Source organism: Schistocerca nitens, chromosome 3, assembly GCF_023898315.1.
Source record: "Schistocerca nitens isolate TAMUIC-IGC-003100 chromosome 3, iqSchNite1.1, whole genome shotgun sequence".
NCBI lineage: Eukaryota > Metazoa > Arthropoda > Insecta > Orthoptera > Acrididae > Schistocerca > Schistocerca nitens.
In genome coordinates, this window is record NC_064616.1 from 866179996 (window position 1) to 866194218 (window position 14223).

Genomic DNA, 14223 nt, shown 5'->3' on the forward strand with positions numbered 1-14223 from the left:
ATTTGTTGTGCAGTCTGGCCCCTCTGACAGAACCTGATAACCTGACTTTCAACAAAATTACTCTCTGTTAAGTGCTCACTATCAAAGATACTGTCATGTGATTTCTGCTCCCCTCGAGTTTTATCAATGTCACAAGCAACTGAGTCAATCTTATCAAGCTTAGCAGCTGAACTCCAGGGGCCAAGTCACCAACACAAGTTTTTTCTGCCTACCACCAAGGAATATTATGCGGAATGCACGGTCAGAGGTGTGATTGTCCATGCAGCACCTAATAAAGAGTTTCAGTTAAAAGCCTTACAGTTTGATGACCCTTTGTAAGACAAGGTGTTGCATTTAATACAGTCCTACAATGTCACACACGTGACAGGCCACAACTTGGACACATTTGCATCTTTTGGAGTTTCCATCATGGATAGCGCAAACCTGGTCCTCAGAGAATGTTCCTTATTCACAACTGGACATGCTCTGCACTAAACTCCCCAAAATGTTTTTCTTCTGCTCTGGGAAAAGTGAAGAATTTCTAAGCTCACATTTCGCAGAAACCTACAGCAGTGCCTCTTTTGTTTTTCACCCACCCTCCCTCGGTTGGTGTCACTGTCACTCAGGGACCAGGTCAGGACTGAATTAGACATGTTGCATGGATTGGATATGATATTTCCTGTATCACTGAATCATCATGCTACTCCTCTTGTTGTCAGAAGGAAACCATGAGACAAACTCACACTGTGCAGGGACTTCAAGGCCACAGTGAATCTCAAGGCCAAAGTTAATCTCAAGGCCACAGCGAATCTCAAGCCAACAGGGACACATACCCACATACGCCATTTAAAACTGGAGGAACTGTATGCAAAGCTGATGGATGGACACTACTTCTACAAAATTGACCTCACAGAGGAGTACTTACAGCTCCTGTTAGATGAATGTTCACAGAAGATATTGGTGATTAATACACTGTACAGTTTGCACAAATATAAGTAGCTGGCTTTCGCGCTCTCCAGTGCCCCAGCAATTTTCCAAATTTCCTGAAACAGCTGCTTCACAATGTGCTAGATTCCATTAATTATTTTGATGAAAGCATCATTACAGAAAATTCTACCGCGCAGCAATTAGTGAACCGAAGTCACTGTTTTTCGTTTTGCAGGAGGCATGATTAAAGTGCAATCTCAGCACGTGTGAAGTTTTTCAGCCTTCAGTGTAGCATTTAGGCCACATCCTTTCTCGTGAAGGACTATCACCAACACAGTCGCACATCGAAGTGACTGCATCCATGCCTAGGCCGGTGAACCTCAAGCAGCTCCTGGTGTTTCTGGGTAAAATTACATATTATGAAAAATTCATTCCAGTGGCATCTCAGATAGCTCAGTTGTTACATCACCTGGGTAAGAAGGGAGTGGTTTTTACATGGTCAGCAGCATGTGAAACAGCATTCTGGGAACTCAAACAGTACCTACTCTCAGCACCTTGTTTAGCAACATCCCAAACTGGAAAGCAGATAGTGGTGGTGAGCAATGCATCATATCCTGGGATGCGGCCAGCCTCACTCACTAGGAGTATGATGGTTCAGAGCATCCCACAGCTTAAGCTTCAAAAACCTTCATTTCTGCAGAAATGAAATACTCTCAAATTGAGAAGGAAGCACTGGCAATTATATTCGCTTTCAAGAAATTTCATGTCTTTCATTATGGCACCAAGTTCCACATGATAACAGACAATAAGCCATCGATCTTGTTCTTCAACCCAAGAGCTCATGTTCCAGATCATACTGCTCATTGTCTACAGTGCTTGGCACTGTACTTCTCAAGATATACCAATGAAATCCACTTCAGAAGGACATCCCAGCATGCAAATGTGGACACACTTTCTCACCTATGAGGCACAACAAGTGATTACAGGAGCCCACATGCACGCCACCACAGAGGCAACACTATTCTCAAACAAATTCGCACCTACGTCTTGAGAAGGTGCCCTGAGCAATGGGCTAAGCAACAATCTACTCTTCTTCAGCATTACTAAGGGCAGTGGCACCTTTTGCTTTTGCCCTACAACAACACATCTTACAGCTGCTGCATCAGGGGCATTGGGGAACTTCCAACACCAAGCTGCCTGCCTGGAGTGAGTATTGGCCAGGCATCGACCAAGACATGGAAAACCTCAACTGTCAATACACTAAATCTGTTGAACGAAAGACAGCCACACCGCAAGTTTTTTCCCCCTGATTTTTGCATGCCCATTACTGAACACCATGGGTCTCATCATCACTGATGTTATTTCCAGGTTCCCATATACACTGAAGCACCAAAGAAACTGGTATAGGCATGTGTATTCAAATACAGAGAGATGTAAACAAACAGAATATGGCGCTGGGGTCGGCAACACCTATATAAGAAAACAAGTTCTGGCGCAGTTCTTAGATAGGTTACTACTGCTATAATGGCAGGTTACGAAGATTTAAGTGAGTTTGAACATGGTGTTATGGTTGGTGCATGGGAAACAGCATCTCCGAGGTAGCGATGAAGTGGAGATTTTCCTGCATGACCATTTCACGGTGTACCGTGAATATCAGGAATCCGGTAAAGCATGAAATCTCTGACATTGCTGCAGTCAAAGATCCTACAAGAATGGGACCAACTATGGCTGAAGAGACTTGTTCAATGTGATAGAAGCACAACCCTTCCGCAAACTGCTGCAGATTTCGATGCTGGGCCATCAACAAGTGTCAGCGTACGAACCATTCAATGAAACATCATCGATATGGGCTTTTGGAGGCGTCAACACTGAAATTGGACTGTCGATGGCTGGAAACATGTTGCCTAGTTGGACGAGTCTTATTTCAAATTGTATTAAGCAGATGGACGTGTACGGTATGGAGACAACCTCATGAATCCACAGACCCTGCATATCAGCAGGGAACTGTTCAAGCTGATTGTGGCTCTGTAATGGTGTGGGACGTGTGCAGCTGGAATGCTATGGGACCCCTAATATGTCTAGCTACAACTCTTGACAGGGGACACGTACATAAGCATCCTGTCTGATCACCTGCATCCATTCATGGCCACTGTGCAGTCTGACGGACTTGGGCAATTCCAGCAGGACAATATGACACCTCACACATCCAGAATTACTACAGAGTGGCTCCAGGAACACTCTTCTGACTTTAACCACTTCCACTGGTCACGAATCTTCCCAGATATGAACATTATTGAGCATATCTGGGATGCATTACAATGTGCTGTTCAGAAGAGATCTCCACCACCTCACACTCTTACAGATTTATGGACCGCCCTGCAGGATTCATGGTGTCAGTTCCCTCCAGCACTACTTCAGACATTGGTCGAGTCCATGCCATGTCATGTTGCGACACTTCTAAGTTCTCGTGAGGACTCTCCACGATATTAGGCAGGTGTATAATTTTTTTTTTGACTCTTTACAGTATATTGTTAACTGCCATACAACCACAGTGGAATACACAGTGACAGCGCTGTTGAAGATTTTCATCATTGAGAGCCTGCCACAGACATAAGCGATAGACGAAGGTCCACAATTTCCATTGGAGCCCATGTGAATTTCTGCGCTGGAGTGATGCACACCTGTTCACCTACTTTACATCCCCTTACATCCACAAAAGGCACCCTGACATTTTTATAAATTCATATCTGAGCTCTTGCATGGACATCAACCCCATTATCTCTTGCATTTACTCCTTGCACACAAAGCCCCCCCCCCCCCGCCCAAATTCCTCCTCCCCCTCTCCAAAGTTACAGCCTGGGATGCAGGTGTGGGGACCCAGAGGTTTGGCCGACAAGATTGACTGTCCCCACTCCCCATCCACCAGTCATCCGCAATGAGGATGATAGGTTTTATCCTTGATACGAGAGACCAGACTATCACCTGACAACAAAACCAGTTCTAGTTACTCACCTGCAACCCCCTGTCTGTTTCTCCGCAGTCCTCCCACTGCACCCCATTTTCCCATCCTTCAGTGGAAGAAGAGCTCATCCTTGACCCCACTCCCCCACCCTTCTCCAACTGACCCCCACTAATGCAACTTTAGTTATCCCAGGCTACCACAATCACAAGGGAAGAATCCAACCTCACCAATGGCTTCCCCACCCCGGAGCAGACCAAGGCTTCTGATCAAGTTACCACAGCTGGGAACATTCCCAGCGGGTGCACCAGCAGAGCAGCAGCCATTCTAGAGCACAGATGTCGTCACGACATCACCTCCAGTGTCCACTGCTTCACCCATGTTTCCACCACTGCCCACTTGGCTCAACCAACACCGGACTAGCCGCTTTCAGCTTTATGTCCAAGTGCCCACAGACCAGGGAGTCCTGGAACCAGAGCCATCATGGGAGACTGCAGAAGACATGGAGGTCATACACATTATTCCCCACTCGGCGCAGGGCCAGGCATAGCAGGGTCTCCCCCCCCCCCCCCCCTCCCCAACACCACCACCCAGGAGTGCAAGGGTGTGGTAAAACCACAGTTGCCACTACCTTAAGCCACCCGCCTTGTTCCAGACCCACCAGCCACGCATGAAACTCTCTGCATCAGCACACTACAGTTGTTCCTCAATGTACCAAGGTAAGGCTTGTTAGCTGCGGATGCAGGAATCGGCACCAGAGGCTCCACCATCGACCTCCAGCACACGTCTATAATACCAGATGTGTGAGCCGACTCAAAACTATTGCCAGCAACTTCAGTGCTGTCTGCACAGGTCTATATATAGGTCAACCACACAGGCTTCAGTCTACTCTGTGCTGTGAACCATTACTTCCTGTGCAGCCCTCAAGATCTGAACATTGTTATGCTATGGACCTAGTATAGCCTATGGGCAGTTTCATGACTGTGCAGTGTGTCATCACATGTTGTAATCTACCAAAAAGATAACATAAAATACTGTTTGTTTGTGTTGTGTGCCACAACAGAGAGCATAAACAAAAGTGTGAGCATTTTGTGGTCAGGGTATTATTCGTGACTAGGGATTTTTGTAAGTGGAACAGAGGACTTCTTTTAATAGCATGCAATATCTCTTAAAATAATGTTTGTAAAGGTAAGCACTGAAATATTTTACACAAATTAAAGTAAAATGTGCTAAAAAGGGGAGGTCAAGACTGAGACTAAAGTATAGTTTCAACTCTGCTACATCATATCTTTACATAGGGTAAAATTATCCAGTGCTAACACAATGTGCATCCTTTTCTAACGAACTTCATTACTACCTGCGCAAAAACTTACTGGTAACGTTAAAAAGCACTATATTAGTATAATTTTCTTTCCACAAACTCCTAAATATCATTTAAAAGATACATCATTGCATTTAAAACTATCATAGTCATAACTGCCGTCTGCTTCACATCTGCTGTGCAGCAAGCTACGTTAGTTTAAGTATTAACTGTGTTTTTCTTACCTGTCACTTCTTTTTCCGTGTGTTTTTGCTTTTAGGAAGCTTTAATTTTCGAGTACTGATAATAGTGTTCCATAGATTTCGTGTTTGTTTTGAATACAGTCAGAGAGAGTCTCTTTAGTCAGCTGTAGTGCCAGTAGTGCTAGTGTTTGTTTTGAATACAGTCCAGGGACAGGTAGTGCTTATTTTCATTGTTTTCAACAAGAAGTGTCTAGTAACCACAGTTTAGTCAGCTACCAGCCACCTTTCGTGAATTAACAGTCTAGTTAAAAGTTGATTAACTCTCTACAGTAAATTGTTGATTTCTTAGGATGGATGGGATGTGTGACTGATGTGTACGGACGCAGGAGGAGCTGGCCACTGTTTGCGAACAGCTGAACGTGCTGATGGCCGCGGTCAGCCGTCTTCAGGCTGCTGCCTCGGAGTGTAGTGGCAGAGGGGAGTCTGGTGCGTTGCATGGTACACCCCAGGTGTTATATGCTTCACCCACGGTCCCTGCTGTCGAGACACCTTTGCGGGTACTGGGCGCGGTTGGGCCGCCCTCTCCCCAAGGGGAGTGGCGGGCTCAGCGGTGTTCGGGTCGCACAAGGCAGAGGGTCAATGTGGAGGCAGGCCATGTGGCATCGCCCGCTCTGCCTGTGAGTGGACATGTGGCCACTCCTTCAGCAAGGTCCGAGCAGGCACATGGGGGGAGGGGTTTATTAGTGATTGGGAGATCCAATGTTAGGCGGGCGATGGAGCCCTTAGGGAAATAGCGGAAAGGTTGGGGAAGAAGGCCAGTGTTCACTCTGCTTGCCGGGGGGTCTCATTCGAGATGTGGTGGAGGCCCTGCCGGCGGCGACAGAGAGCACTGCGTGCACCTGACTGCAAATTGTTGCTCATGTCGGCACCAATGACTCCTGCCGTCTGGGTTCAGAGGTCATCCTCATTTCATAAAGGAGGTTGGAGGAGTTGGTGAAGGCGGAAAGCCTCGCTCGCCGGGTGGAATCTGAGCTAACTATTTGTAGTATCGTTCCCAGAACAGATCGCAGTCCTCTGGTTTGGAGCCGAGTGGAAGGCTGAAACCAGAGGCTGGGGTGCAAATTTCTCGACCTCCGCTATTGGGTGGAGAAATGTAGGGTCCCTCTGAATAGGTCAGGCGTCCACTACACGCAGGAAGCAGCTACAAGGGTAGTGGAGTATGTGTGGAGTGCACATGTGGGTTTTTTAGGTTAGAGAATTCCCTCCCTAGGCCAGACAAGATGCCTCCTGAGACGCGACAAGGTAGTAGTAGGCAAAACGCAACAGGGAATAACAATATTAATGTGGTAATAGAAAACTGCAGGAGAGTCAATAGAAAGGTCCCAGAACTGCTCTCATTAATAAACGGTCACAATGCCCACGTAGTACTAGGGACAGAAAGTTGGCTGAAACCAGATGTAAACAACAATCAAAATCTGAACTCAGATTGGAATGTATACCACAGAAACAGGCTGGACAGTGAAGGGGGAGGCATGTTTATAGCGATAAAAAGTGCAATAGTATCAAAGGAAATTGACGGAGATCCAAAATGTGAAATAATTTGGGTGAAGGTCACGGTTAAAGTAGGCTCAAACATGGTAATTGGATGTCTCTATAGGCCCCCTGGCTCAGCAGCTGTTGTGGCAGAACACCTGTTCTGGGTGGAGATTTTAATTTGCCAGATATAGACTGGGAGACTCAAACGTTTAATGCAGGTGGCAGGGACAAAGAAACCAGTAAAATTTTTTTAAGTGCTTTATCTGAAAACTATCTTGAGCAGTTAAACAGAGATCCAACTTGTGGTGATAACATATTAGACCTTCTGGTGACAAACAGACCCGAACTATTTGAAACAGTTAATGCAGAACAGGGAATCAGCGATCATAAAGCGGTAACTACACTGATGATTTCAGCCGTAAATAGAAATATTAAAAAAGGTAAGAAGATTTTTCTGTTTAGCAAAAGTGACAAAAAGCAGATTTCAGAGTACTTGACGGCTCAACACAAAAGTTTTGTCTCAAGTACAGATAGTGTTGAGATCAGTGGACAAAGTTCAAAACCATCGTACAATATGCGTTAGATGAGTATGTGCAAAGCAAGATCGTAAGAGATGGAAAAGAGTCACTGTGGTACAACAACCAAGTTATAAAACTGCTGCGAAAGCAAAGGGAACTTCACAGCAAGCATAAACATTGCCAAAGCCTTGCAGACAAACAAAAATTACGCGAAGCAAAGTGTTGTGTGAGGAGGGCTATGCGAGAGGCGTTCAACGAATTCAAAAGTAAAGTTCTATGTACTGACTTGGCAGAAAAGCCTAAGAAATTTTGGTCTTATGTCAAAGCGGTAGATGGATCAAAACAAAATGTCCAGACACACTGTGACCAAAATGGTACTGAAACAGACGATGACAGACAAAAGGCCAAAATACTACATGTCTTTTTCCAAATCTGTTTCACAGAGGAAGACTGCACTGTAGTTCCTTCTCTAGATTGTCGCACAAATGACAAAATGGTAGATATCGAAATAGATGACAGAGGGATAGAAAAACAATTAAAATCGCTCAAAAGAGGGAAGGCCGCTGGACCTGATGGAATACCAGTTTGATTTTAAACAGAGTACGCGAAGGAACTTGCGCTCCTTCTTGCAGAGGTGTACCGTAGGTCTCTACAAGAACATAGCATTCCAAAGGATTGGGAAAGGGCACAGGTCATCCCCATTTTCAAAAGAAGGGACGTCGAACAGATGTGCAGAACTATAGACCTATATCTCTTACGTCGATCAGTTGTAGAATTTTGGAATGCGTATTATGTTTGAGTATAATGACTTTTCTGGAGACTAGAAATCTACTCTGTAGGAATCAGCATGGGTTTTGAAAAAGACGATCATGTGAAACCCAGCTCGCGCTATTCGTCCACGAGACTCAGAGGGCCATAGACACGGGTTCCCAGGTAGATGCCATGTTTCTTGACTTCTGCAAGGCATTTGATACAGTTCCCCACAGTCGTTTAATGAACAAAGTAAGAGTATATGGACTATCAGACCAATTGTGTGATTGGATTGAAGAGTTCCTAGATAACAGAACGCAGCATGTCATTCTCAATGGAGAGAAGTCTTCCGAAGTAAGAGTGATTTCAAGTGTGCTACAGGGGAGTGTAGTAGGACCGTCGCTATTCACAATATACATAAATGACCTTGTGGATAACATCGGAAGTTCACTGAGGCTTTTTGCGGATGATGCTGTAATATATCAAGAGGTTGTAACAATGGAAAATTGTACTGAAATGCAGGAGGATCTGCAACGAATTGATGCATGGTGCAGGGAATGGCAATTGAATCTCAATGTAGACAAGTATAAAGTGTTGTGAATACATAGAAAGAAAGATCCTTTATCATTTAGATACAATAACAGCAGGTCAGCAACTGGAAGCAGCTAATTCCATAAATTATCTGTGAGTAGGCATTAGGAGTGATTTAAAATGGAATGATCATATAAAGTCGATCGTCGATAAAGTATTTGCCAGACTGAGATTCATTGGAAGAATACTAAGGAAATGCAATCCGAAAACAAAGGAAGTAGGTTACAGTACACTTGTTTGCCCACTGCTTGAATACTGCTCACCGGTGTGGGATCCATACCAGATAGGATTGACAGAAGAGAGAGAGAAGATCCAACGGAGAGAAGCATGCATCGTTACAGGATCATTTAATAATCGCAAAAGCGTTACGGGGAAGGCTCTGCAGGAAAGATGCTAAGTAGCTCGGTACGGGCTTTTTTTGAAGTTTCAAGAACATACCTTCACCAAGGAGTCAAGCAGTATATTGCTCCCTCCTACGTATTTCTCGTGAAGAGACCATGAGGATAAAATTAGAAAGATTAAGAGCCCACACAGAGGCATACCGACAACCTTTCTTTCCACGAACAATACGAGTCTGGAATAGAAGGGAGAACTGATAGAGGTACTCAAAGTACCCTCCGTCAGACACCATCAGGTGGCTTGTGGAGTATGGATGTAGATGTATATGTAGAATATCTTTGAACACAAAGTTCAGATTATCAACAATACAATAAAATTCTAGTACACTTGCCCTCAATGAATTACAGGATAGTGCCTGCCAAGAATATTAAACACACTATATGTTCCGGTTGTCAGGTGTTATTTCCAATTCAGTATGGATTTAAGCTAGCACCTGCCTGACTAGTGTCAGTGAAAACCGGTCAGCAAATCATCTCCTGAGCAACATAATGTCTTCAGTCATCCACTATTTCACTATTTCTTTTCATAGCCAGTACTCAAACCAAAACGGTCATTCTGGAACTTTAGTTTTCTGTACCTTGTTTTGGTATTTGTTATCTCTGCGTAACTTCCACCGTGCCTGCTGCCAAACTTTATTTCCACACTGTGTAACTTATTTTTCAGCACTATCTTTTAATTCAAACACCAAGGTGAAAACTGTTTTATATTCTCTATTATTGTCTTCATTTAATTTGTTATCCCAGGCAAAATATATCCTACTTTGGAAAAGGAAGCAATATTACGGTTAACATCCCATCAACATGGAGGTGATGGAGAACAAGTAAGAATGTTTCAAGGATGGAGAAGGAAATCAGTCATCTCTTTTCAAAGGAATAATCTCAGCATTTGACTGGAGCAACTTAGAGAAATCACAGAAAACCTAAATTTGGATGGCCAGATGTAGATTTGAATCGTCATCCTCCAAAATTCGAGTCCAGTGTGCTAACCTCTCTTTGGAAACTTGGTGAAAACTGATAATATTTTCACCCATTTCAAAATTGGTTGTTTTTCAGATGATACAACAAATGTAACTGCACCACTGAATATATTACTTGTTGAAAACTCTTTAAATATTTATTAAGTATACAGTGTGTGTAAATCAAATGGGACAGGCAGTACAGCTGCTAGGAAAGTGATGGGTGGGTGCAGAAAATTAAGAGCAACAGAACTGTCTTATCATCATTATCATCTGGAGGGACCATGCAGTTTGTTCCATTCAAATTGGAATTCCAAGGTCATCTTTTCTCTCTTCAATAGATTGCTTTTTATTTTTTTAAATATTAAAGAAAGAAGGAATGTCCATAAACTGGCTCAATTTTAGATGATGAGGGAACAACTCAGAACACTACTGGTAAATAGTGGTGCTTCGACCAGGAGTTTCCACATTCCTGAACTGGTGATCATAGTTCATAGAAATGCCTCCTTTGTTTTACACTTTTGGTATTATTTAAAAGACAAAACTTTTACGTTTAGAATCATTATAGAATCATTAGACTGAAAGAAAATGATACCAGTCTTGAAATTTGTTTGCACTGGAGTGAAGGAATACAGGACGAGGGGGTTTGAGGAGATGAGAGGGAAGAAGGGATGGGGGATGGAGGATGGGACGGACACACACACACACACACACACACACACACACACACACAGAGAGAGAGAGAGAGAGAGAGAGAGAGAGAGAGAGAGAGAGAGAGAGCATTCTTAAACAAACCCTTGCTATTATCCCAATAAATGTAATTCTTCGTGAAGAAACAGTCCTCAGTTGGGATGCTAATTATGTGTCGTCTTAGCTAAGCTATGATCAACAACTCAGGGCTGCTAACTTTGTTCATGTAATGCAACTCTTCTAAAACACACAAATAAAAACTGAAGTTTTCAGTCTGTATTGCCCATATCCTATCACTCAATTTTTTATTGAAAAATCTTTGTAATTTTATAAAAAACTCAAAAATAATAATTAAAAAAGAAATGTGCAAAAACGAGAAGCAGACAGCGAATATTTGACAAACATTATTTAACAAACATACCTTAGCTGTCTTAATGCTGGTGTGTCAGGATAACCTTGTCTCGGTGTAAAACGCTCATATGGAGAGGTTATAGTCTCCATGGGACCACGGGATGGAGGCTTTGGACCCTCAGATTTTTCTGGTGTTGTGATTTTCCTCTAACAAAACATTAAAATAAATTATAATGAAAGCCAAATATAAAAAAGAAGAGAGAGAAAAGTATTAAGGGAACTGTAATTCATGTTATGCCATTTCAATGATGAATTCCTACAGCCTACAACCAACTAACCGGGTAGCAGTGAAAATGTCACAATACATTTTTAATCTGTAACACTTGTACCTTCAGGATAAAATGCTGTCTCTGAGTTTGTCATACCAGTCACTAAATCAAACAATAGAAAGTCCAGGATGGAATAACAACAATATGAAAAAAATAGATAGCTACTCACTACACAGAGGAGGCACTGAGTTACAGACAGACACAGCAAAAAACACTGCTAAACCTTTAGCTTTCTAACAAAACAATCCTCCTTCAGAAGCAGAAACGCAGAAACACACACACACACACACACACACACACACACACACACAAAGAACTTTTCTGTCCAAAAGCTATAAGTTTAACTGACTTTCCTCTGTGTGGTGAGTAACAACCTATCCCTTTCATTTCATAGCAATCACTACTGAATATAGCTAAAACTCTAGAAATTAATAATGAAAATAACACAAAAATAACACAAACACATACAGTTCCTTCCAGTTTTTTTTGTATTAAATTGAAATTCAATGCTAATACTATTTTGTGCAGTTCTCATTTCAATGCAAAAATTTCCATACTATTTCTAGCAATAACACTTAAATATGACATACCGTTTGTGCTTGCAATGCAGCCTTTTCTCTTTCTTCTCTTTCTCGTTCAGCTTGTTTTCGAAGACGCTCTTCTCTTTTACGGGCTAATTTAGAATCAGGAACTGGCTTAAATGTGAGATCGGTTCTTGCACAGGAATTGAAATCGCCTCTGTTCCAGTGCCGCAGAAAACTGCAACAATAGCAAGAATATGAAAATCCTTATGATTGTCCAAAGACAATAAAAAGGAATGTCCTCTCTCTCTCTCTCTCTCAGACACACACACACACACACACACACACACACACACACACACACACACAGGCTCTGATTCTTTTTGTTTTCTTCACACACACACCCCCTGCCCCCACCCCATTTTCAGTCCATTTCAGAAAAACCATTGCAAAAGTGAAAAATTAAAATGAATAGCAAATTATATATATTAATCCTTCAAGACTGTGTTTACTTTTTCATGTCATTGGGCAGTTCTAACACTTTTCAAAAGTTTTCAGTTACAGTACCATCTTCTTACTCTACATCAATACAGTTTTATCTCCAATGCATAACAATCCGAGATTAGAATATAAGATCTAAAGCAGAAAATTTATTTGGCAAAATTGTTAAAATTATGAAGAGGAAGACCAACCAGTACTTACCTTCAGAAGGTCCAATTCACAGTATTGCCAACAAAAACTTAAAAGAAATAAATATCCCTTGCTTTTTAAATTATAATTACCTTCTTCAGGGAGAAAAAGAGAGGGTATTTGGGAAAGAGTATAAAGAAGGAACCCACCTGTTGAGAAAAGGAAACACTCAAACATGAAAGAAAGGGTGTCAGAGAGATTAGTAGACCAAATGCATATTAACAGCCAAATAGCACCAGATGCACAAAATACTGCAATTTCTCTCTGAATCACTATACCACTACAGCTCCTGACACAGGTGATCTATAAAAGCATCTGCTTACAATTTCTGACCCATCTCTGATATTTAACTTTACCCAAATTAATTAACGTTTGGAATACTGTGATAACCTCAGTACAAATTTATTATAGAATTCTTTATTGCAATAAATATGCTACCACCATTGGCCTCTATCCTATCCTTATGATAAATATTCCAAGTTGAATGTAAGATTTCATTGCTATTCACTTCTGGTTTCAACCAACTTTCTGTTCCTATTACTACCTGGGCATTACAACCTTCACCAAGCAATACTAATTTGAGGATCTAACCATGGATGCTCCTGCAATTTATAAATATCAAATGAACCTTTTATATTTTTAATCTGTGGGGAAAAGCATTTTCTTAGAATAATGTGGCAGACGTATCTTCAGTTTCAGAAGGCAAATTATCTCTGATCCCAAGGTGGGTTCCTCCAACCTAAAAAAACCCCACATGCATGCCACATGTACTCCACCACCCTAGTGGCCACATCCTGCGGGTAGTGCATGCCTGACCTATTAAGAGAAACCTTACAACTCCCCACCCAAAAACAGAGGTCAAGAAATTCGCATCCAATACCATCACAGAGAGAATCGTCTGAGTTTCTGGTTTAAACCATCCACTCTGCTTCACACAAGAGGACCATTCTCAACCCCGGATATTGTAGCATCGTAACCTATCAATATTGTCAGTACTGGTGCCTGGAAGATTCCTACAGGCCCCGCAAGAAGCCCTTTGAACACTGCTACCAATGGAAAACCACCAGGCCACTGGCAATGGAGACCGCCAAGACGGAGTTACAAGTGGCGCACACCTGGGCACTAGACTTCTAGTCAAGATTACTTCCGTGTCACTAGTCGGTGCCGAACATTGCACTGAGTTGTTCACAGCTAGCTAGCTCTACCGGCAAACATTCGGTGTACGCAGATGCACACCAGTGTCAACTCTGCTTATAGCTAACCATGTCTGCTATAAATTGTCAACAGTGTAGCAGTTCTTTTCCAATAGTTGAGTATAAATTATATTTATTCCAAGTGCACTTGTGTCACCTATACTATTACTTGACGGTCCAAATTCTTTACAGCAACAGATCCTCTCGCTACCTTCCACTCATTTACCGTTAGCAGTGAGGAAGTAACAATTGGCTCCTTGGAACGTAACGGTTACCAACTCGCATGACAACACATACAATGCTAAAAATAATGAGCTTAGCCTGCACCCCAC

General features: G+C 42.5%; 1 protein-coding gene across 1 annotated transcript in view; it reads right to left on the minus strand.

The window, feature by feature from the left end:
- The window catches only part of LOC126248901 (arginine-glutamic acid dipeptide repeats protein), a 169142-nt gene that overhangs the window by 50468 nt on the left and 104451 nt on the right, over positions 1 to 14223 (minus strand). Inside the window, exons 15-16 of the mRNA XM_049950374.1 lie at positions 12078 to 12246; positions 11229 to 11365 (exon numbers count right to left, since the gene is read on the minus strand). Coding sequence (XP_049806331.1) covers positions 11229 to 11365; positions 12078 to 12246 — 306 coding nt within the window. The remainder of the gene's footprint in view (positions 1 to 11228; positions 11366 to 12077; positions 12247 to 14223) is intronic.